Source organism: Macaca thibetana, chromosome 1 (assembly GCF_024542745.1).
Source record: "Macaca thibetana thibetana isolate TM-01 chromosome 1, ASM2454274v1, whole genome shotgun sequence".
Classification (NCBI taxonomy): Eukaryota; Metazoa; Chordata; class Mammalia; order Primates; family Cercopithecidae; genus Macaca; species Macaca thibetana.
The window spans coordinates 23,041,045-23,064,746 of record NC_065578.1 but is presented as its reverse complement, the minus strand read 5'-3'; the positions used below and the strand labels follow the sequence as shown (position 1 = coordinate 23,064,746).

Below are 23,702 nucleotides of genomic sequence, written 5' to 3'. Positions count from 1 at the left end.
ACTGCCTGGCTGATGGACAGTCCAGAGGTAGCAGGAGCTGCAGAGGAGATAACGGCCATTGCTGGAGAAACCACTCAAAGCAGAAAACAAGGAGGAGAAATGCTCTGATCTCTGCCTCCCCAATCTTCCCCCAGGGGCTGAACTTACCAGAAAGCGGTTGATAAAGGAGTCTGGAAAATGTAGTTTCCTGCAATTTCAGGAAGTGACTGGCATGGGCCCTACCTTAATTCCTCCAAAACACAGCTTATATTTGGCTGTTTTGTCAAACAAACTTTAGCCATCGGGGCTGATAACAAACAATTACAATTCAGTAAAGAAAAACTTAAACATGGATCCCGGGGTATCACAGCCCATCACATCCAACCCCTTGGCAGGATCCCTGCTAAAATTTCGCTTGCCGTTGTGCGCCTGGGGCCAGGCGAACTTTCCCCAGAGGCAGGACCCTCCGATCGTGTCCACCCTGACCAGAGTCCAGGCCCCAGGGCCCTTCAACCTTCTCCGGGGCCCTGCAAGAAGGAGAAAACCATTTCCTAAACACCTGTCCCTTCATTCACACGAAGCTCTTGTTCAGATCCTGCCCCACGTGGCCGAATGATGGGAGAGCAGCCCGAATCTTCATTGTTCCGAACCAAAGACCCATTCATGAAGTTCGGCCCCATCGCTAGCACAGCAGAAAGAATCACTGAAGTTTGAGTTCCATTTTTTTTCTAACCCTTTGCAGATCTTAGACCCAAAGGCTCAAGGTAAGAGTGGCTGGGCTTCCTCGCCCCCAGTGGCCTCTCTAGGGCAGAGCTGTTCCCAAGCCCACCACAAGAGTCGGCACCTGCCTTGATATAGAGGATCAAGGAGAAGCATCAAGTGTTCTCCATCTCCTCCTGTCAGAAAAGCAAAGGAGTCACAGCTTTTCCTTTGCTGCCAGAAACATTCTGGGACTTTTTTTTTTTTTTCCCCCTCTCTTGTCCAGTTATTTTCATCAGGGTAAATCCCCTAGGAATAGAATTATTAAAGCAAAAGATAGGCGTGTGGTGTAGGCTTTTGATCCACAGCGCCAAATTGCTTTTTGATAAGGCTGCATATCGTGGATTATTCTTGCCTTTTCTGCCCCTCAGCTCCTCGATAAACCACTTGGGATGAATCAGCCACCAGACCAGATAAACAAGCCAGCCTGTTACTGTTGCTGTTTTCTGCCAGTCGGAGGGGAACTCCCTTAGATCCCTCCCAGAACCTGGAATTCCAGAGCACACGGGGCCAGGGCACCTTTGTACCCCTGCTCCTCACCGGCTCGGGTCCCACCCACCCCTTCTCCCCGCCCCATGCCCGGGTGGAGCCAGCTGCCAGGGCGCCAAGGCTCCCAGCCCTCCCTCTGTGCACCGCAGAGTAGAGGCCAGCGGAGGGCTCTGTGCCGGCCCCGATGAGGACTCTGCTGACCATCCTGGCTGTGGGATCCCTGGCCGGTGAGTGCCCATCCACCCTGCGGTCAGATCTCCCCCATCCTAGGGGCCAATGATCGAAGTCATCTCCCCAGCACCCTCCCCAGCTCCAGCATAGCCAGTTTCAGTTTCTCCCCTGCTAGGGCTGAGCAGGGTGCCGGATGTCCATGGAGAAGCAAATGTCCAGCTTAGGTTGCTGGGGGCAGGAGAGGGTGCCTCAGACCCTGGGTTCTCCCAGGGACCCAAAGGACCCTCAGGTCTCGGGGAATATAGCCAGCTGTCTGAACTGGGGGTGCTGGATCGCTGCACCTCAGTGAATGGATAATTGTCTTGGAGGAGGCAGACATCCTTCGGTCCCTCAAATAGTGCTGGCATGGGTTGTGCCATCCCTTCCTCTGCCTCTCACCTGGCACTGGCCTGACAGGGGAGGTGGAGGAAGGACAGGGGAAACGAAGCTTGAGTTCTGCCGTTGCCTCCCTCCATGCCCCTTGCAGGGCCTCTTTGGTCCCTTTTGTTATCATAGATCTGAAAGAGCATTTTCTCCTAGAGTGGGCAGGTCCGCTACATTAATAGGTCTTAAGACACAGGACCCACTTGGAAACAGGGCTTAAGGGCATAGTGTTCAAAGCCAATAAAGTCGGGGGGAGCTCATTATGCAGAACATCACATGAGACCCTAGACTCTGTCTCTGCTCTCCTGATGCATTGCATGAAATTCAGAGAACTTCCTTAGGAAGTCAAAGCATAGTCTTGATTGAGGATGGTGAGCAGGCATGTCCTCAGCCAGGCCCTCTTTGCTCAAGTGCAGGACGAGGCCCATGAAGGGGCAGAGCTTCCCACCCCCTCTGCCGCTGTCCCACCCTGGCTGCCTGTGTCCCCAGGGCTTCCAGCTCTGTGGTGCCGCTCCAGTCTGCTTCCCAGCATCAGGCTGGGCGTTCCAGGAAGATGTAAGCCCCCAAGACACGTTCCTTTAGACCCCCAGCCATACTGGTTGGAAATCCTAGAGGCTCCCAGCCCTTTGAGATGGAGGACCCAAAGGAAACAGCCCTTAGGAGACTGTCAAGGATCAGTTCCCTCGCGCTGCACACCCCGGGCCCTCACTCCCCCAATCTCAGGCTGACTCCAGAGCATGTGGAATTGTTTCTTGTTTGTGTATTTTTCCTTAGCTTCCCAGCTGGTTGACAGAACATTGTTTTTCCACATGAATGTGAAAAAACAAATTGCCTTTTATAAATCCGCCAGGCTGCCAGGCTCCACACAACACATGTCTCCCCAGATTTCACAATATAGACTTTCACCCGGGAAGTGCCGAAGCAACACAGGCTGAGGAATGGATGATGGATTTGAGAAGGAAAAGGAGCAAGGAGGGCGGGAGAAGAGGGGGAGATCTTGTTAGTCCCTGACACCCCTAAAAGAGAGGGGTGGGCCGAGGTTCACTTACCCCTCTTCAGGAAGCTAACTGCAGTTCCCTCCTGAAAAGTGGTGCCAACCTCCACGTAGCCCAGGGTCCGTGCCTTGGCAACATGCCCCCACCTCAGCCACCAGCCTCCTCGCAACCCATATGGGCCCTCTATTTCCCACCTAGCACACTGACCTCAAGCAGCAACCATTCCCACCGCAGACTCTACCCCAAGCCCCGATGGAGCCTGGCCTCTCAAATCCCACCCTCACCCTCCTGCCCTGACCCACCACCCGACCAGAAGTCACTGTTCAGGTCTGACCTTGACTGGACTCCTTTCCTCAACTTTAGACTCAGCCCTGAATCCAGGACCCCTTCCTCCAGAACTGACCCCAATTCCACCCAGCTTCACATCCAAACAAGATGTCAGCTACATCCTGAGGCTCCATGGCACAGCCGTCAGCTTGGGTAGAGGCAGTAGACCTCCCTGCGCCATCCCTAAGGCCCCATTCTGGGGACTCCAGGAAGCCTGAAGACATTTTATAGCCGCTGGGCCAGAACCCAGATTCAGAGAGGAGGGCAGCCTTCGAGGTTAGCCAGAGGATGTGCAGCGGGGTGGGGCCGTCCTTCCCTGACCCCACCGGTCCTTGCCAAGCCTGAGGACCCCTCTTGTGTGTAGAGTTGGAGTGGGGGCATCAATAACTGTCTGCTCCCTCGCACCTTGGGCCCGCTGGCAGTCATGGTTGTCTCTGTGGAAGGAGAGGCACAAACATATCCAAGACACACACCCAGGCCGCAAGGCCTTGACCCAGCTGGGGCTGCTCAGCATTTTCCCACCTGTTTAGTTCCCACGCCAGCCAGCCAGGGCCTCCGAGCTCGGAGCCAGCTGCCAGCTTGGGCCCCCATTTTCCCACAGGCTCTTGCTCTCCACAGCCCAAACCTGCTGGGCTGAGGGAAGGGTTTTATAAGTTAAGGACTCTTGGTTTACAGTGCAGATTGCTTCAGAGGCTGCAGCCCCTCCCCAGCCCCTTCCTTGAGGCTCAGGCCCTCATTGCCCTTCCCTTACCATAAGCGGAAGTGGGCTGGACAAAGACCTAGCCTGGAAGAGAGGGCTGTGGGCTCTTCCAGGGCCAGCTTCTCTCCTCCTCTCTCCTCTCCTCCTCCCTAAATTCATCCTTTTATCAGGTGCTCAGGTCCCTAAAGCCCCTCACCCTCATATAAAAGGGTGAACAAGACAGCCCCCCTCCCTACAGAGCGAATGTCTTCCCTTCCCAGGTCTCCTCCCTTTGGACTCAACACAGGTACCTAGGGGCCTATTAGACACTAAACACATTCACAGATGCCACCCCACTCTATCTGTCCCACAACCAGTCTAGCACTGGGATGAAAATTGTAGGCTCTTCACATCCTAACTGTGATGCTGGGCAACAGCTCTCTCTGAGCCTCAGTTTTCCTCATTCATCAAATGGGGATAGTGATAGGGGCACATTATCATGAGGATTTAATGAAGGAAGGGACTTGCCTGAAAGAGGCCATGCACTTCACAAATGCCAGCGGCTGCTGTTGTCATTGTTGTTTGTCTTTAGGTAAATCAAACTATTTCCATTTTAGAGATGAGGCAATTGAAGTTCTGGTTGCTTAAACAGCTTTCCCAAGGTCACCCTGCCCATGTGTGGGCTCAGTCAAGAGTCCTGCCCCCTACAAATTTCGTGCAAGATGTCTTTGCTTTCGAGAAGCCAGCCTGGTGTGAGGGCAGGGATTGGCTCAGCCAGCAGAGAGACTGGAATTCACAAGTGCCTCCTCCACCATTGCTTCAAATGATCGACTTGGGGCAAATTGCTTCTTACACATTTTAGTTACATATCTCTAAAATAAGGGCGAGGACACCAACTTCAGGTTGTGTTAAAAAGTGAGTGAGAGACAATACCAAGCATCAGTGGGGACGTGGAGAAATTGAACCCCTCGAACAATGCTAGTGGGAATATACGATGATGCAGCCATAACATCCTGGACAATATTTCAGACCCTATCACTACAAAAAATGTAAAAATGAATTAGCCAGATGTGGTGGTGCACAGCTGTAGTCCCAGCTACTCAGGAGGCTGAGGTGTGAGGAGTCCAGGAAGTCGAGGCTGCAGTGAGCCATGATCGCACCACTGCACTCCCACTTGGGGGACAGAGCAAGACCCTGTCTCAAAGACAAAAGAAAGATGGTGTGGCCACTTTAGAAAATAGTTTGACAGTTCTTCAAAAGGTTAAAGATAGAGCTACCATATAACCTACCAAATTCCAGTCTTAGATATATATCCAAGACAACTGAAAACATGTGTCCACTTAAAAAAACGAACATGGTGTTCACAGCAGTGTTATTCATGGTAGCCAAAAAGTAGAAGCAACCCAAATATCCTGATGTGTGGATAAACAAAATGTGGTATATCACATGATGGAATATTATTCAGCCCTGAAAAGGAAGTACTAATCCATGCTACCATAAGTGTGAAACTTGAAAACATTATGCTAAGTGAAAGAAGCCAGCCAAGGCTCTATTTATATAAAAAGTCTAGAGTAGGCACATTCACAGACACAGGAAGTAGATTCGTGGTTGTCAGGGGTTAGGGGAGGAGAAGAATGGGAAGCGACTGCTAATGGGTGGAGTGACTGCTAATGGGCATGCAGTGTCTTTTTGGGGTGCTGAAAATGTTCTGGAATTAGATAGTAGTGATGATTGCACAACATTGTGAAAATACTAAGAAACCATTGAACTGAACACTGTAAGGTGAGGACATTTATGGAATGTGAATCACAGCTCAGGGCAAAGCAAAATGGCTGAGAGTGGATGATTGGTTAGAACAGTGTGGGAAGCATCCCCTCTCGCTGGCCCATTTGCAGAAGACTGGGGGCCGGGGTCTCCCTGCCCTCACACCGGGCTGACATCTTGAAAGCGAAGGCACTTTGCCTGAAATTTATATGGGACAGGACTGATTGAGCCCACACATGCGCAGGGTGACCCTGGGAAAGCCCCTGCTCACCCTCCTCCCTCCCTCCTGCAGCTCACGCCCCTGAGGACCCCTCAGATCTGCTCCAGCACGTGAAATTCCAGTCCAACAACTTTGAAAACATCCTGACGTGGGACAGCGGGCCGGAGGGCACCCCAGACACGGTCTACAGCATCGAGTATAAGACGTAGGCTTCTCTCCTGACTCCCCCACCTTTGACTGTGCTCCGAAGCCAGCCCCTCTCCAAGGAATTCCCCTCCTCTCCATGTGTTCCCATCCCTCCCAGATAAAGCTTTGCTCCTTCATGTTTCTTTTGGGGAGGGAGAATAATATAACGGTAAAAAGTACAGGTGATAGGATCAGGCTGTCTGGGCTTAAATGCCAGCTCTTGCCTGTATAACCTTGGGCAGTCAGGTGACCTCACGAAGCCTCAGTTTCTCCACCCACAAAGTGAGGACAATGGTAGCACCTTCGTCACAGAGTTGTTGGGTGGGTTAAAGAAGATAAAGCCATTAGCACTTGTGCCTGAAAAATTATAAGCTACCAATAATTGTTTTATTATTATTATTATGAGACCAGGTAGGCTAAAGATGCACCCAGCCCCTCTAGCCCACATGCTTGTTTGTACTCCTCTGCCTCCCATGCAGGTGAGGAGGGGTGGCCTGGGCTCAGGAGTCCTCAAACATGGCTTCCACTCCTGGTCATGCCACATTGCCCTGTAGCAAGTCACTTCCCCCTCTCTGAGCCTCATTTCTCTAATCTGTAAAATGAGGATAACAGGGTCCACATCAAAGGATTATGGTGATGATGAGCCCAGAATGTGGACTCAGACTGGCTGGGTTCAAATCCTGGTTCCCCACATGCACTCTTCAAACACATGGGCAATTTACTTCTTTGAGCCTCATCCTCTTTATTTGAAAAATAAAGAGAATAGACTGGGCACCGTGGCTCACACTTATAATCTCAGCACTTTGGGAGGCTGAGGCAGGTGGATCACTTGAGGTCAGGAGTTCGAGACCAGCCTGACCAACAGGGTGGCCATACTGTCTCTACTAAAATACAAAAATTACCTGGGCATGGTGGTGCACTCCTGTAATCCCAGCTACTCGGGAGGCTGAGGCAGGAGAATCACTTGAACCCCGGAGGTAGAAGTTGCAGTGAGCCAAGATTGCACCACTGCACTCCAGCCTGAGTGACAGAGCGAGGCCGTGTCTCAAGAAAAAAAAAAAAAAGAAGGGAAGAAAGAAAGAAAAAGAAGAATGCATATGCCTCAGAGAATCATTGTGAGAACAAAATGAGATCATTCGCATAAAGGGCCTGGGCCACTGAACGTGCTAAGTAAATATTAGATCTCCTTGGCATTATTAATAAGCCACAGGCCTAGCGCTGGCCTTTTCATCACTATTGTGACTTGGCCCCTTCCTGGCCCGCAGGTACGGAGAGAGGGACTGGGTGGCAAAGAAGGGCTGTCAGCGGATCACCCGAAAGTCCTGCAACCTGACGGTGGAGACGGGCAACCACACGGAGCTCTACTATGCCAGGGTCACCGCTGTCAGCGCGGGAGGCCGGTCAGCCACCAAGATGACTGACAGGTTCAACTCTTTGCAGCACAGTGAGTTGGAGCCCCTGTGGGTTTCAGGGGAGGGGAGAGGAAAGCGCAGGTGTTTGCGGGGTGGGATGGCCTCTTCCCCTCTGGAGTGGGTGGAGGGCCCAGAAGGGGCCTCTGCAAGGGGAGGGGGGCAGCTGGGGATGTGGCTTTTAGGGAAGGCCCCCACTCCGCCAATTGCAGTGTGTCCCTAGCAGGTTTGTTCATTTTTCTCCACCTCCACCCCAACCTCCCTAGTTCAGACCACACTTATCTTGCCCCTCGACTGAGGTCAAGGCCACCTAACTTGTTTCCCCAACTCCCCTCTTTACCAGCTCCTCCAGCCCATTCTCCACAGAGCATTTAGAGAGATCTCCTCAACACATAAATCCCACCTTCTCTTCTCAGCTTAAAACCGTCTGGTAGCTTCTCATGACTCTAAAAATAAGATCCAACTATTTGCCATGGCCCGTGAGGCCCTGCCTATCCTGGTCCTCATCTTGAACTTGTCTTCCCAATGCATCAAGCAGCCAAGCTTCTGACAGTCCCTGCCTCGGGGTCCTTGCTGCTCCCACTGTCTGGGGGCACTTCTGGGCTCTTTACATGACTGGTTCTTTTATAGTCCTCATGGCTCAGCTTCAACATCACCTCCTAAGTCAGCGTCCCCACCTCCAGCCCTGATGACCTGATTTCAGTAGGCCACCACCTGTGATTCTCTATTGCAATACAGGGTTTATTGTCTTCATCGCTCAGATCACACGCTGTAATTACTGTGTTTGCTCACACATGTTATCATCTGCCTCCCTCTCTAAAATGTGAACTCTAGAACTGCCTGTGTGGGCAGCAGAATCCACTGCATTCCCAGCCCTCAGCATAGTGCCTGGCACACAGAAGATGCTCAACAGCCAGACGCGGTGGCTTACACTTGTAATCCCAGCACTTTGGGAGGCTGAGGCAAGAGGATCACTTGAGCCTAGGAGTTCAAGACCAGCCTGGGGAACACGTGAGACCCCATCTCTACAAAAAATTTAAAAATTAGCCAGATGTGGTGGCACACACTTGTAGTCCCAGCTACTCAGGAGGTTGAAGTGGGAGGGTAGCTTGAACGAGGGAGGTCAAGACTGCAGTGAGCTGGGATTGCCCCACTGCACTCCAGCTTAGGTGACACAGTGAGATCCTGTCTCAAAAAAAAAAAAAAAAAAAAGAAAAGATATTCAGTAAATGAATGAATGAGTGGATAGCAGTTGCTGATATGGTTTGGCTATGTCCCCACCCAAATCTCATCTTGAATTGTAGTTCCCATAATCCTGTCTTGTGGGAAGGACCCAGTAGGAGGTAACTGAATCATGGAAACAGTTCCCCCCATGGTATTCTCGTAATAGTCAGTAAGTTCTCATGAGATCTGATGGTTTTATAAGGGGCTTCCCCCTTTGCTCGGTTCTCATTTTCCTTCCTGCCACCATGTGAGGAAGAACATGTTTGCCTCTCGTTCTGTAAGTTTCCTGATTGTAAGTTTCCTGAGGCCTCCCCAGCCATGTGGAACAGTGAGTCAGTTAAACCTCTTTCCTTTATAAATTACCCAGTCTGAGGTGTGTCTTTATTAGTAGTGTGAGAATGGACTAATACAGTTGCCAAACTCCCCATACAAGGTAAGCATGTGATGATGTTCACCAACTGACTTTATAGTCACACATAGCTTTTTAAGAAAATTAAAAAATAAAATTAAGTAAAATATTGTTTTTTCAACCTGGCTTGTTCAATGAATTCACATTCATTGTAGAAAATTTGTGAAATATAGAAATATACAAAAAAAATAAAAGTCACCCAAAATAATCTTAACATTCTAACATAACTGCAGTTACTAGCAGCTGTATCTACTTTGCAATCTGGCAAAGATTCTTTTTCCCCATATATTAGTATCATGAACATTTGCCCATATCATTAAACATATTGCACAACATGATATTTCACAGTGCAAAATGATCCATTCTAGAGAGGTACTCTAATTTACTTACATATTTTGCTTTTTGAGGACCTACAGCTCAGTTTTTCAATTTTATTGGCAGCACTGAAGTAAACATTGTTCTGACTCAGATATTTTCAACCTTGGAGGCCAATGGATCACTGAGGTATTTTTACAAATTAGATTCAGGGTAAGTGAGGTCCATGAATCCCTGAAGTTGGATGCAAGATTTTTGTATGTGTACATTTTGGAGGGGAGAAGACCCACAGCATTCATCACATTCTCAAAGGAGTCTGTAAACCAGCAAAGGTAATTTGGTTATTTGGAAAATTCCATCTTGAGAGAGACAGAAGTCTTCAGCCTGACGTTTGAGGCTGCATCAATAGTATTAGGCCCCAAACATTTTTTAGGATGTGTAGTTGATGTCATTGACATCCCCAAAACTGTCATACTCAATAGATGAGGGAAGAAGGGTGTTCCAGGCTGACTTAAGGTGGGGATGCAGGGGGCTGGGATGTGTGGGGGCAAGCCAAAGGCATGACCAAGCTAGGGGACTGGTGCCCCTCACCCTGGGTTCTTCTCATCCACCTTTGGTCATCCCTTTGCCAGCCTGAAACCCAAACACCAGGGCTTGCAGAAACTTTTCTCTTTTCACTGTTTGTTTAGCCGATGCTTCCAGAAGCATAGCTGGCATTGGAGTGGAAGGAGAGAGGGAACAGTCATTTTCCACTGTCCAGGGTAGCCTCAGACACTACCCACCAATTCTGACTTTTTCTTTTCTCTTTTCTCTCTCCCTATCCCCAGCTGCCCTCAAGCCACCTGATGTGACCTGTATCCCCAAAGTGAGATCGATTCAGATGATTGTTCATCCTACCCCCACGCCCATCCGTGCAGGGGACGGCCACCGGCTAACCCTGGAAGACATCTTCCATGACCTGTTCTACCACTTAGAGCTCCAGGTCAACCGCACCTACCAAATGGTAAATGTATGTTGCACCCTGGTCTTTCTCTGCCTAGGAAGCCTCTTTCCTCTCAATTAGATCTGAGTTGCTTTAAGAAAAAAAGGGGACATGTTATGTAAATTAGCGTTTCCCAAAACATGCCCCTTGAGAAGAGGCTCCTTGAAGCCTGGAAGACTCACAAATGACAACCTGTCTCTTGTAGAGTCACACACACAATAGCATGCTAAAAACTCTGACAAGTCCTGCAGAGCCAACACTCCACTATCAGTTTGTTTAATACAACTTCTCCCAAATTTATTTCACCAGAGAAGCTGCTTTTTTTGCATAATATTTACGTGGTTTTTTGTTTAACACCTTCTCACATCCTGGGGAACAACCTCTATTCATATCTTCGGATGTTCACATTAGAAAATGCTAGAATCAATTTCTACTGCTGCAGTAGTTCTCCACTATTTGCAGGAACTATGTACAGGCAATGTGAAAGGATGAGTAATAATAAGAGGTGGAAGGCAAGGGCATAAATTCTCAAATAATATATGAATTATTTCTTTTCATATTTGGAAAATATTTGGTACCCCCTACCCTCAGCATGTGCCACCAAACCACAATTCAGTTAAATGAATATTTATTTCCTACTTTGTGGTTTCTGCATGCAAGGAGCTTATAATCTAGGGGGTGAAGAGGGAGTTAAAACAAGAATTCAAATAGCTATAGGTAGAGAAAAATATGGGTATTGGAAGGTGGGGTAGAATGTCAGTGCAGCAGGATTTGGAAGGCTTCCAGAAAACTTTTGGGAAGCCAAAAATGACATAATATGCATATATTACCTGACATGCCACAGAAACTGGTACTGGCTTCCTGAAAGCCTAATATGTATAATATGCATATTATGTCATTAATATTCATATATGATCTGGCATGCCACAGAAATTGGTATTGGATTTCTGGAAGTCAGTACCAGCCTGGCCAACATGGTGAAACCCCATCTCTACTAAAAATACAAAAATTAGCCAGGTATGGTGGCAGGTGCCTATCCCCAGCTACTCAGGAAACTGAGGCAGGAGAATCATTTGAACCTGGGAGGTAGAGGTTGCAGTGAGCTGAGATTGCACCACTGCACTCCAACCTGGGTGACAGAGTGAAACTCTGTCTCAAATAAAATAAAATAAAATAAAATAAAATAAAATAAAATAAAATAAAATAAAATAATTGTCTGCTAATTCAACATTTTTGTCATCAGGGTCAGTCACTATTGTCTTTTCTCTTGAATATGGGTCACATATTCTTTCTTTGTATGTCTAACAATTTTGAAATGTATCCTGGACATTATGTTGAAATTACTGTAAATTCTGTTATATTCCTCCAAAGAGTATTGGTTTTTTTTTCATCTGGTTTTAGCAGGCAACTAATTTGGCTGAACTCCAAACTCTGAAATCTCTTTTTTTTTTTTTTTCTTAACTTTACCTGGACTGCTTGGAGTCTACCCCATTCATGCCTACTTTAGGGGTCAGTCAGGGATTTGAGCAGAGTTTATACACAAGAGTTTGGGCCTCTTCTACGTTCTCTCCTGTCTGTGGTTTCTCCTCTCATTTTCCAGCTGCTGTGATTATTCCAAGCCCTGCCTTTTGGGTATTTAAGACAGTGAGAATACAGGGTTTCTATCTAGGTTTAGCCATCCCACAAAGTGTAGACTGGGGTCTGCCTTCAGGCTAAAAGACAGTAAAAATTGGATATGTACCCATTACCAGTTCTCCTTTCTCCAATATGTGCCTGCTTTTATTTTCTTTCTAATGCCTTTAAGTAGTTGTTTTTCATTTTGCTCAGAATTTATACCTGTTATTTTGGGGATGTTTGGTCCAATAGAAACTATAAATTACTTGGATTAGAATGAAGAAAGATCAAATATGGAAATGGAAGAGATAACAGGGTGGGAAGTCAGAAGATTATTATAATGGTATAGGTTGGAAATGAGGGCCTGAACCAGGATGGAGGTCGTCAAAAACTTGGGGAAGGAGGAATCAGGGCCTTTGTAACTCTCCTGGAGTTGTGTCTCATGATATGCAATGTGTCCAGTTTCAACCACATGAGTTCTACAAAACAATAAGTTAAAAAATTTATTTATGTACTTCTTCACTCACTGTCACCACCACCCCCAGAAACACACACAAAAGAAAACAATAATTTACCCTCAACCTTGGCCTCCATGTGCCTGAAAAAGAGAAGGCAGAGCTGAAATACAAAGAGCCAAAGAAGAAAATTCTCAGTTTTTGAACTCCCGAGATCACAGGTTCTGGCCCTTTAAAGGAAGATGTCTGGATCCTTTAAGGGCAAGTGGATACCCAAGATATGAGAGGGGATTTGTCCAAAATGGCTTCAAGGTTTAGGCCCTGGAGATTAGAAGAAGAGTGATGCTATTACCAAAATTAGAGAATCAAAAACAGATTTGGGTTTGGGGTTTGGGATGGGGCCGGCCCCAGAGAGAGGAGGGCAGCGTGTTTGGACGTGTTGACTTAGAGATGCTCACATGGTACATCCAGCAGGGAGCTGGCAGGGCCCATAGAAACGCTACAGCTCTTCCTGAGATAAGTTTGGGAGTTATCCACACATCGGTGCTCACAGCAGCCATGGGTTCAGATAAGATCACTAAGTGGCTGGAGAGTACGTGAGAGAGAAGGAAATGGTTGAAGAGCAAATCTTGCAGAACAACACTGAGGGGCTAAAACCAGTGAAAGACCAATCAGAAAGGTAGGAGGAGAGCCAGGCAGGATGACATGTGGTAGCCATGGGAGAGGAGTTCAGGGTCAAAAAGGCGAGAGATACACAGAAGAACGAGAATCAAAACACAGGTCCAGCAGAAGAACTAGCAGATGCGAAGAAACAAGGGCTTTCTTATGCAAGATAGGTGTTTACCTGAGTGGCGGGTATCCAGCATTGATGAGCCTGCAGAGCCAGGTGGGCTGCAGAGACAAATGAGTCTGGACTGGAAGCCAGGGACCAGGACTCTGTTCTGTAAACATGGGTGAGGCCATCAAAGGCTTTTGAACAGAAGAGCATTATAATGAGATTATCTTTTAGAAAGATCCCCTTAACACCAGGATGAATATGGAAGTGAACAGGGGCAAACCCAGAGATGGGTGACCATGAAAAAGGCTACTGCTAGAGTCCAGGCTGAAGGCTTGAGGCCCAATTAAGGCAGAAGCAATGAGGAAAGAAAGAAAGGAATGGGTGTTTAAAGGGTTTTTGACGTTTAACAAAGAAAAGGTGAAGGACAAGAAGAATTGGAAGAAGGAGGGATGGTGGGAGGGTGGGAGGGTGGTAGAGATCATAATGGCAGCCACTAGTGTGTATAACGACTGCCTATGGGCCAGACACTGTTGCAAGTGAAAGACACATGTGCTTGGACACTGATTGGATTTGGGGATAAAGCAGAAGGGAGGGGAATGGAAACAGAGACTGAAGACAGACCCATCAGCACCAAACCAGAATCCAGGAGGAGGAGCGAGTGAGCTTCCTTGGGCTCCATGTGGAGATTGGTGTGTAACACGAATCACGTTCTCTGTCCAATTCAGCACCTTGGAGGGGAGCAGAGAGAATATGAGTTCTTCGGACTGACCCCTGACACAGAGTTCCTTGGCACCATCATGATTTGTGTTCCCACCTGGTCCAAGAAGAGTGCCCCCTACATGTGCCGAGTGAAGACACTGCCAGGTGAGTTCAGCTGAAACCAGAGTGGGGTGGGGCTCCTGGATTCAAGTCTTGACTCTCCTCTTTCCTCCCTGTAACCAAGGTGAGACTTGGCAACACTCTAAAAAACCATGGAAGGGTTATCAGTGTGTTATTGAAGTCAATCTTTGTTGATCCATAAAAGAGTTGGCTGATGAGTTATCAAAGCAAATGTTTGATTCTCACCCTCCAGCCTATGTCTGGATTTCCCCTCTCTGACAGGCTTGTATGTACCTTGGCAAAGCAAACTCACCTTAATATTAACCCAGGTGAGATATACTGGAGGGAAAATCTGCAGGGGGGAAGCAGAGAAGATAAAAAGATCTCTCAATATCTTCCAAAGTCAAATAACAATAATGGGATCATGATAACTGCCTTTTCTGCAGTGCTCACCAGGGACCAGGCACAACCAAGGGCAAGCCTCATGAACAGTCTATGACATAGGTATTATTTTCATCCTCATTTTACAGACGAAGAACCTGAGGTTCAGAGTCGTTAGGTCATTTGCCCATGGCCGGGCGCAGTGGCTCACACCTGTAAACCAAACACTTTGGGAGGCCAAGGCAGGAGGATCACTTGAGCCCAGAAATTTAAGACCAGCCTGGGCAACATAGCAAAACCCAGTCTCCACAAAAAAAAAATCGAAAACTTAGCTATGCAATGGTGGCATGCCTCTGTGGTCCCAGCTACACAGGAGGTTGAGGCAGAAGGATCACTTGAGCCCAGGAGGTTGAAGCTGCAAAGAGCTATGTTTGCACCACTGCACTCCAGCCTGGATGACAGAGCGAGACCCTGTCTCAAAAAAAAAAAAAAAGTGACTTGCCCAGGGCCACACAGGTGCTGAGGGATGGAATGAGGCCTAATTCTAGAGGCCATGCTCTTACCACAGAGCTACTATAGATACGGTTGAGTTTTTTGTAGGTTTTTTTTGTGTTTTGTTTTTGAAACAGAGTCTCTCTCTGTCACTCAGGCTGGAGTGCAATGGCACAGTCTCGCCTCACTGCAACCTCTGCCTCCCGATTTCAAGCAATTCTCCCACCTCAACCTCCCAAGTAGCTGGGATTACAGGTGTGTGCCACCACTCCTGGATAATTTTTTTTTTTTTTTTTTTTTTTGGTATTTTTAGTAGAGACGGGGTTTCACCCTGTTGCTTAGGCTGGTCTTGATCTCCTGGCCTCAAGTGATCCACCCACCTTAGCCTCCCAAAGTGCTGGGATTACAGGCAGCAGCCATCACGCCTGGCCTAGATATAGTTTTGAATCATCTGCTCAGTGAGATGGTCCTTTCCTCTAGCACATTGAAATTTGATGCTCATCACAAGCATCATGATGTTTTTATTAGTGTTTCTTTTCATAGACAGATGGAAATGTATTACTCAGAGCTGTAGGTTTAGAGGATGAAGGTGATGGCAGTGGATGAGGTAGATTTGGTAAAACAGTCTCCACTTTATCCTCACATTCAGATTCATGATGTCAGTAAGTGATTTCAGTTCCAACCATGCCAACATTCAGAATAGAGTTGAGTTTGCAAGCTGGACATTGCGTGTGGCACAGTGGAAAGAGAAGTACCGCATGAGGAATGAGAAGGCACAGCCTTAGTCAGATGTCAGCCAACCATGTGCCTGGGGGAGTCACTCAGCCTCTGGGAGCCTGATCCCTCATCTGACAAATAAGGATGCTGATGCCTGGGCTGAGGCGATAATCCAAGGCCAGGCAGCTGCCAGAGCTGGGCCCTAGGAAATGAAGCTCTGGTCCTCAGGTTTGTTTGGAAACTCATCAGTTTTCCAAAGAGCCCACAAGAGACTGATTTCTCCACCCGAATCCCAGTGCACCAATTGGCAGGGGAGCTGTGTCTGATGGAACAGCCAACACTGGCCACTTGCGTGGGGCATGCCCTTCCTAGGGCAACAGCTGCCAGCGAGCTCAGAATAGAACTTGGCGAGAGGAGAACTAGAAAAAGGAAACTCACGTTCTGGGGCTAAGCTGGGACCATTTGTATGATTCGTGAACCCCTTCCCTGGACTGTCCTAGACAAATCTCACCTGCTCCTGGCCCACCAGTTTTTTGACAATGTGAAGACCACGCCACCCTTATCCACAACAGCCTTCTGTTGCCTTGTCCTTACATGGTCTTGCTCATAATGGGATACCATTTTGTTTTTCCTAAGACTGTAGCTACTTTTATATAAATCACACTTCTTGGTGGCTACTTCTTGCTAACATATAGAAGGCACCTTATTCTTACAAATATATTTAAAACAATTCCTGCATTTATTAGATTCTACTATATTGCCAAGCAAATAGTTGTGCCAAATGCTTTACATATATTATTTAATCTTCGTTATCACATGTAACGTATATTATTTAATCTTTAGAACAATCCTGCAAGTTGGGTAGCATCATCCTCATTTTACAGAGGAGGAACTCTGGCTCAGAGAGGTTAAGCAACTTGCCCATGACCACACAGCTGCTCGGGTAACCTGGTTGATTCATCTGCTTCTGAAGGCTGGGCTCTACCCACCACTTTGCAATTTTGTTTACAGTGGGCCCCCTGTACTGCACACTTCTTCCTCCTACTTCCATTTCAGAGTGATGCATCCTGCCCTTGACCGTGTATCCTGACGTCTGCGTTACCCCCAGAATCCCTTTTACCTACCTCTCTGTAGATAAACAGGGAGTGTCACAGAGCATTGTCCCAGCATCTTGATGATGGAAAAGGCTCTAACGGCCATCTCACCTCATATCCTAATCTTACAGATGAGGAAACTGAGGCTTCCTTGCAGAGTGGCAGGGAGGATGAGTTTTAGAGTTACACATGTAATTCCACTGAGTAGTTCTGTGACCTTGGTCAGGTCACTTAACCTCTCTGGGACTCAGCTTTGTTATCCGTAGGAAGGGAGCATCCCTATCCCTCTGTGTTGTGTTTTGATGATGTAGTGAGATAACATAGGTAGAGCACCCAGCTCTACACGGTCATATAGATCATGGCCCGTAGTAGGAGTTCAACCACCGCTGGCTACTGTTGTTATTAAAGGGTAAACCAGAGAGGGTCGTGCAGCAGGAAGGATGCTCAGCATATCTGTGGCAAAGCCAGGCCTCCAACACTCTGTATTCCTTACTCTCAGGCTGGTGGTGTTTTTATTTTTCCATCCAGCCTCCCTATGGGTGAAATGGCAATGTATCAAATACATACAGTGTGAAATGGAAATATGTCAAGCCAGAGACCATTCCATGTCCCTATCCTGTCCTGGAATGTTATGGACATTTGGGTCATGTCTTTTTCCTGGAGTAGGGATGGGGGTAACATGTGATAGGAGACAGGGTCTCACTGAAGTGGGAAGCTGACCCAGAGAGGCCCAAGCTCGTAGGCTAGGGGAGGATCAAGGAGTGGGCTAGAAGTAGAGGCTCCAGCAGTTCCCGGGGTTCACAATGATCACCGAGATCACTGGAGCTATTGATTAACTCTCCAAGCTGAGGCCTCACAGGGGCCAGGACGAGAGGAAGGGTGATTAGCAGGCCCCTGGACTGCAGGGGTCTTGACTCTCCGAGTCACCTTCCCTCTGTTGCAAACTGTCAGTTTTACCAAAAATTCCAACAACCTCTTCCTCCCTAAGCCCTTCACAAGTCCCATTTGGACTGGTGACAGGAAGTGTGTCCTGCCTGGAACCGGCTGCACCCATCCCAAGGATGCTGGAACACAGGGAGAGGCTCAGGTACTAGTCATCCCTCTCCCCTCCATTTTAGACAGGACAGTGCCTTCCCAGGCTCCCTTCTTGACCAAGATCTTCCCTGATGTCCAGCCCCTTACCTTGGTAGGGAGGTGGAGAGGACAGGCCTCCCTGTTTTCACTTCTCCCCTCCTTCTGCCTCTACCGTACGAGGGAGGCAGGACTGCCCTTAGACTCAAGCAAGAGGGGCCCTTCCCTGTACCCAGCACTTTAGAAGGCCTTCTCTGGTCCTGCCCTGGCCATTCCCTTCCTTGCAAGATGAAGACTCCATACAACAAAGGGGACAGGTCCATCTGGATCCTGTGACCGCCTTTCTAGATCACATTGTGAGTACCTGGGACCCTGAGACGCTCTGTACATATGGCCTGGAGCCTGTGATCTGTCGAGGCAGTCCCCCTTTGGGGGTCCTTCCTCATGAGGGCAAACACTGCTGACACGTAGTGCAGACCCTTGGCCCAAAGGATGACCAACAGGTGGCTATTTGTGGAGGTCATGGATGAGCTCGACCATGAGGGCTGGGGCATCTATACACATGTGCGTGAGGGGCCTGGCAGTGTGGGATGGAGCTGGGCTGGGCTGGGCTGGGCTGGGTGCCTGCAGTGTTCCTCCCCACTGCAGCACAGTACCTAGAGAAGTCCAAGAACTCTGAATTAAAATATGGCATCCCAGGTGGTTGTGAAAAGTCTTTTTGTCAATGTGGAAACATAGAACATTTTATTTAACAGTGTGAAAATATAATTTGTAAATTCTGACTATTTAGATGTACAGTATATGGACTTCCATTTGTGATCTTGCATTCTGAGGGTAAGAGAGGCTTCGCCAGCCCAGTGAGAGAGGATTTGCAGCATCCACATGTGGGGCCGCACCCAACCGGGCCCTGGCAGAGCCCAGCCTCACGCTTCCTTCTCTGGCCTCTTTGGTTTCCCAGACCGGACGTGGACCTACTCCTTCTCCGGAGCCTTCCTGTTCTCCATGGGCTTCCTCGTCGCAGTGCTCTGCTACCTGAGCTACAGATATGTCACCAAGCCGCCTGCACCTCCCAACTCTCTGGTGAGCCATTCCCCTGGGGCAGGAGGGAGAGGTCCAGGGGAGGGCCTGGGCTCGGAGGTCCCCAGTTCTCCCCAAAATGCAGGCATCCACAAAGTGGGAGATGGGCCTGCTCTCTCCCTTCATGGAGCTCACAGTCCCTCCTAAAGTCAACAGATGTGTGGCCCAGTGGGTCTCAGGATGCATCAAAGAGGGGCAGGTGATCAGGAATAGTGGACACGGAATAAAAAACCCACATGGCTTGGAAGTGTCTAGCACCAGGAGGGTAGTGTGGGACCTGAGTGAGCAGCAAGGCAACGAGGGAGGAATGGTGGGTACCAGGAGAGCCGTGGCACTCATGCCCGTCTAAATGGGCAGCCAGGCACCACCAAGTGGGAATGCAGGCCCAGCACTGCCTGATCTTCATGTTTTTCAAGAGAAGCCAGAGTTTCAGATTATGTTGTGAAATCTCCTGATTTTCAAATATTCTGTTTTTTAAACAGATTTTTTTTTTTTTTTTTTCTTGAGATGGAGTCTCACTCTGTCACCCAGGCTGGAGTGCAGTGGCATGATCTCGTCTCACCACAGCCTCTGCCTCCCGAGTTCAAGTGATTCTCCTGCCTCAGCCTCCCAAGTAGCTGGAATTACAGGCACGCGCCACCACACCCGGCTAATTTTTGTATTTTTAGTAGAGACAGGGTTTCACCGTGTTAGCCAGGATGGTCTCGATCTCCTGACCTCATGATCCGCCTGCCTCAGCCTCCCAAAGTGCTGGGATTACAGGCGTGAGCCACTGCGCCCAGCCATTTTAAACAGAAAAATTTTAAATGGCAAAACTAATTGTTAAGTGGAAAGCCCTTTGTTACAGCTCTTTTAGAATTTGTCTAGCAAGTGAAGACCAGAACCCCCTCCCCCTAAAAAATAAAATAAAATAGAAAGCCCTACACCAGTCACACAAATCACATCAGCAGCCCCCACCTGATGCCTGTGCCGCCTCTGCTAGAGCAGCAAGGCCCACTGCAGAAGCCATGAGCTGAGCCACCTGGGGCACCCAGAGCCTGCTCTTGCCCATCGGAGGGACAGAGGAGCTCTGAGGGAGTTTTGCTGCGTGTGCAAGTCCAGATGAAGCATTTTCTGTAAAGCTCCCCCAGTCTCTTCTGGTTCCTTCCTTTCACACCCTGACCCTGTATTAGGCCCTCAGGGACCCGTGGGCCAAGCAACAATGCGGGGCCAACACCTCCAGAGCATGCCCCAAGGCAACCCCAATTCCTGGTCATCTACTCCCTGGATTATCTGCCTCCTGGAGAAACCAGAGCCTAGATCTCTCTCCCTGAGATAACCGAGACTTCAGAACCAAAGAGCTGAGAGATCCCGTCCCTTCAGGGAGGCACTTACACCTAGAGGAGTCTCTGGGAAGCAGATGGGGATATGGGACAGATGCATCTTGAAAAAGCCCCCAGATGCCTCCCTATGGAGGACCTCACCCACCCACATCACCAGCAGGGAGCTTGGGACATACCCTAACCAGGGGGGTGTGACTGTTGTCGTCCCTGCACAGAACGTCCAGCGAGTCCTGACTTTCCAGCCGCTGCGCTTCATCCAGGAGCACGTCCTGATCCCTGTCTTTGACCTCAGTGGCCCCAGCAGTCTGGCCCAGCCTGTCCAGTACTCCCAGATCAGGGTGTCTGGACCCAGGGAGCCCGCAGGACCTCCACAGCGGCACAGCCTGTCCGAGATCACCTACTTAGGGCAGCCGGACATCTCCATCCTCCAGCCCGCCAACGTGCCACCTCCCCAGATCCTCTCCCCACTGTCCTATGCCCCAAACGCTGCCCCTGAGGTCGGGCCCCCATCCTATGCACCTCAGGTGACCCCCGAAGCTCAACTCCCATTCTACACCCCACAGGCCGTCTCTAAGGTCCAGCCTCCCTCCTATGCCCCTCAGGCAACTCCAGACAGCTGGCCTCCCTCCTATGGGGTATGCGTGGAAGGTTCTGGCAAAGACTCCCCCACTGTGACACTTTCTAGTCCTAAACACCTTAGGCCTAAAGGTCAGCTTCAGAAAGAGCCGCCCGCTGGAAGCTGCATGTCAGGTGGCCTTTCTCTGCAGGAGGTGACCTCCTTGGCTATGGAGGAATCCCAAGAAGCAAAATCATTGCACCAGCCTCTGGGAGTTTGCACAGACAGAACATCTGACCTGAATGTGCTAGACAGTGGGGAGGAAGGGACACCACAGTACCTAAAGGGCCAGCTCCCCCTCCTCTCCTCAGTCCAGATCGAGGGCCACCCCATGTCCCTGCCTTTGCATCCTCCTTCCCGCCCATGCTCGCCCTCGGACCAGGGTCCAAGTCCCTGGGGCCTGCTGGAGTCTCTTGTGTGTCCCAAGGATGAAGCCAAGAGCCTAGCCCCTGAGACCTCAGACCTGGAGCAGCCCACAGAGCTGGATTCTCTTTTCAGAGGCCTGGCCCTGACCGTACAGTGGGAGTCCTGAGGCGAATGGGAAAGGCTTGGGGCTTCCTCCCTGTCCCTACCCAGTGTCACATCCTTGGCTGTCAATCCCATGCCTGCCCACGCCATACACTCTGCGGTCCAGCCTCAGACGGGTGCCCTTGAGAGAAGCAGAGGGAGTGGCATGCAGGGCCCCTGCCATGGGTGCGCTCCCCGCCGGAGCAAAGCAGCATGATAAGGACCGCTGCAGAGGAGCTCTGGGGAGCAGCCTGTGTAGACAAGCGCGTGCTCGCTGAGACCTGCAAGGCAGAAATGACAGTGCAAGGAGGAAATGCAGGGAAACCCCTGAGATCCAGAGCCCCGCCTCCTAACACCATGGATTCAAAGTGCTCGGGGAATTTGCCTCTCCTTGCCCCATTCCTGGCCAGTTTCACAATCTAGCTCAACAGAGTATGAGGCCCCTGCCTCTGCTGTCATTGCTCAAAGGTGAGAAGAGAGCCTGGAAAAGAACATCCTGTGGGAGGCTGGGCAGAACCAGAACAACCTGCACTTCTGCCAAGGCCAGGGCCAGCAGGACGGCAAGACTCTAGGGAGGGGTGTGGCCTGGAGCTCGTTCCCAGCCAGGGCAACTGCCTGACGTTGTGTGATTTCAGCTTCATCCCTCTGCTAGAATGAAGTGAAATGCAGGTCCACCAGGGAGGGAGACACGCAAGCCTTTTCTGCAGGCAGGAGTTTCAGACCCTATCCTGATAATGGAGTTTGAAAGGAAGGTGAGGGCTGTGGCCCCTGGACGGGTACAGTAACACACTGTACTGATGTCACAACTTTGCGAACTCTGCCTTGGGTTCAGCCCATCTGGGCTCAAATTCCAGCCTCACCACTGACAAGCTGTGTGACTTCAGACAAATGAATCAGTGCCCAGAACCTCGGTTTCCTCATTTGTAACATGGGGATCATAACACCTACCTCATGGGGTTGTGGTGAAGATGAAATTAAGTCATGGCTTTAAAGCGCTTAATAATGCCTGATACACGGGCAGTGCCCAATAAACGGTGGCTATTTCCTGTTGTGATTTTTTTTAGAAAACTACATCACACAAGGAGTGACCCCTCCCCCAATTCGGATTGGCTTCAGACACACCTGGCATTTTCTCATGGGCTTAAATGACCTGGATTTCCTCAGGACAGGGTCTGGGGTGGGAAAGAGGAGGGACTGCAGGGCCTTCTAGAGACAGAGTTCAGAGACAAATGATGTGAAACCTTCTCCCTGAGATGGTAGGCAGAATCCACTGGGGGTGACAGGGGTGATCTCAGATGGCCTCTGTCCATCCGGCCTCCCTGACGCCCCACAGAGGCACTGTTGTACAGACTGCTGTCATACCCTCTGTATCACTGCATCTCAGACGACCCCTACCATGAGGAAGCCAAGGCCCAGAGGGAGAGGGGAACCACCCGAGATCCCACTATTGAGGCTGTGACAGAGTTGGAGCGCAAACCGAGGGCTTTTTGTCCTCATCGAGAGAGGAAGCTTTCCACGCCTGTTTGGATTCTTGGAGGATGAGACTAGTGGAGACTAAGGAGGGGAGGCCTCCTAATGGGGTCCCCAGAGACAAGTGCTCCTGGTCACCTTGCTCCCAAGTCTTTTTTTTTCTTTCTTTCTTTTTCCTTTTGGAGAAAGGGTCTCACCCTGTGGCTGGAGTGCAGTGGCATGAACACGATTCACTGCAGCCTCGACCTCCTGGACTCAAGTGATCCTCCTACTTCAGCCTCCCGAGTAGCTGGGATTACAGGTGCCTGTCACCATGCCCAGATAATTTTTGGTATTTTTTTGTAGAGACAGAGTTTCGCTGTGTTGCCCAGGTTGGTCTTGAACTCATGGGCTCAAGTGATCCTCCTGCCTCAACCTCCCGAGTAGTTGGAATTACAGGTGTGAGCCACCACACCCGGCCTCCAAAGCCTTTTCTGAACATTTCTGAGAAAGAGGATGTAACATCAGTCGCCTCAGAGGGACCCTTCCCAGAGTGGACAGTGTCCTTCTCTTCCCAGCTACATCTCTTCTCTTCCCCACCCCTCCCCTTTCCTGGGACACAGTGACAGGTGGTGGTGTTCTTATCTGACGGTAATTAATGTTTAACCTCTCCTCGGTGTCACTGGTTTAGACCCAACACCTCCGTGCAGAGGGATGGGTCTCCCCGGACAGCACCCCCAGCCCATTCAGCCCTCCACGGCAGCCAAGTCAGCCGGATGACGGCTCCCCTCTCCCCACCCACTGCAAACAAGTCTACTTCCTGTTGCTTGGGTCACACTTGGCCAAAGGTTAACTGTCTTCACCTTGTTTATTAGTGAAAAACAACCTAACAGGTGGACTATTCTCACCAAGTAAATGAGACCCGGGAGCTACAGAAGTTTTTTATTAAGACCAGGCGCGGTGGCTCAGACCTGTAATC

The 23,702-nt window shown here is 49.5% G+C and overlaps 1 protein-coding gene across 1 annotated transcript; it reads left to right on the top strand.

The window, feature by feature from the left end:
- The first annotated feature begins 1,209 nt into the window (after positions 1-1,209).
- IL22RA1 (interleukin 22 receptor subunit alpha 1) lies at positions 1,210-22,318 on the top strand. The gene is made up of 7 exons (XM_050791338.1): positions 1,210-1,454; positions 5,879-6,011; positions 7,258-7,436; positions 10,177-10,352; positions 13,904-14,042; positions 18,711-18,832; positions 20,367-22,318. The coding sequence occupies exons 1-7, from the start codon at positions 1,412-1,414 to the stop codon at positions 21,297-21,299; spliced, it is 1,725 nt and encodes a 574-aa protein (XP_050647295.1). The 5' UTR covers positions 1,210-1,411; the 3' UTR covers positions 21,300-22,318.
- The last annotated feature ends 1,384 nt before the right edge of the window (positions 22,319-23,702 follow it).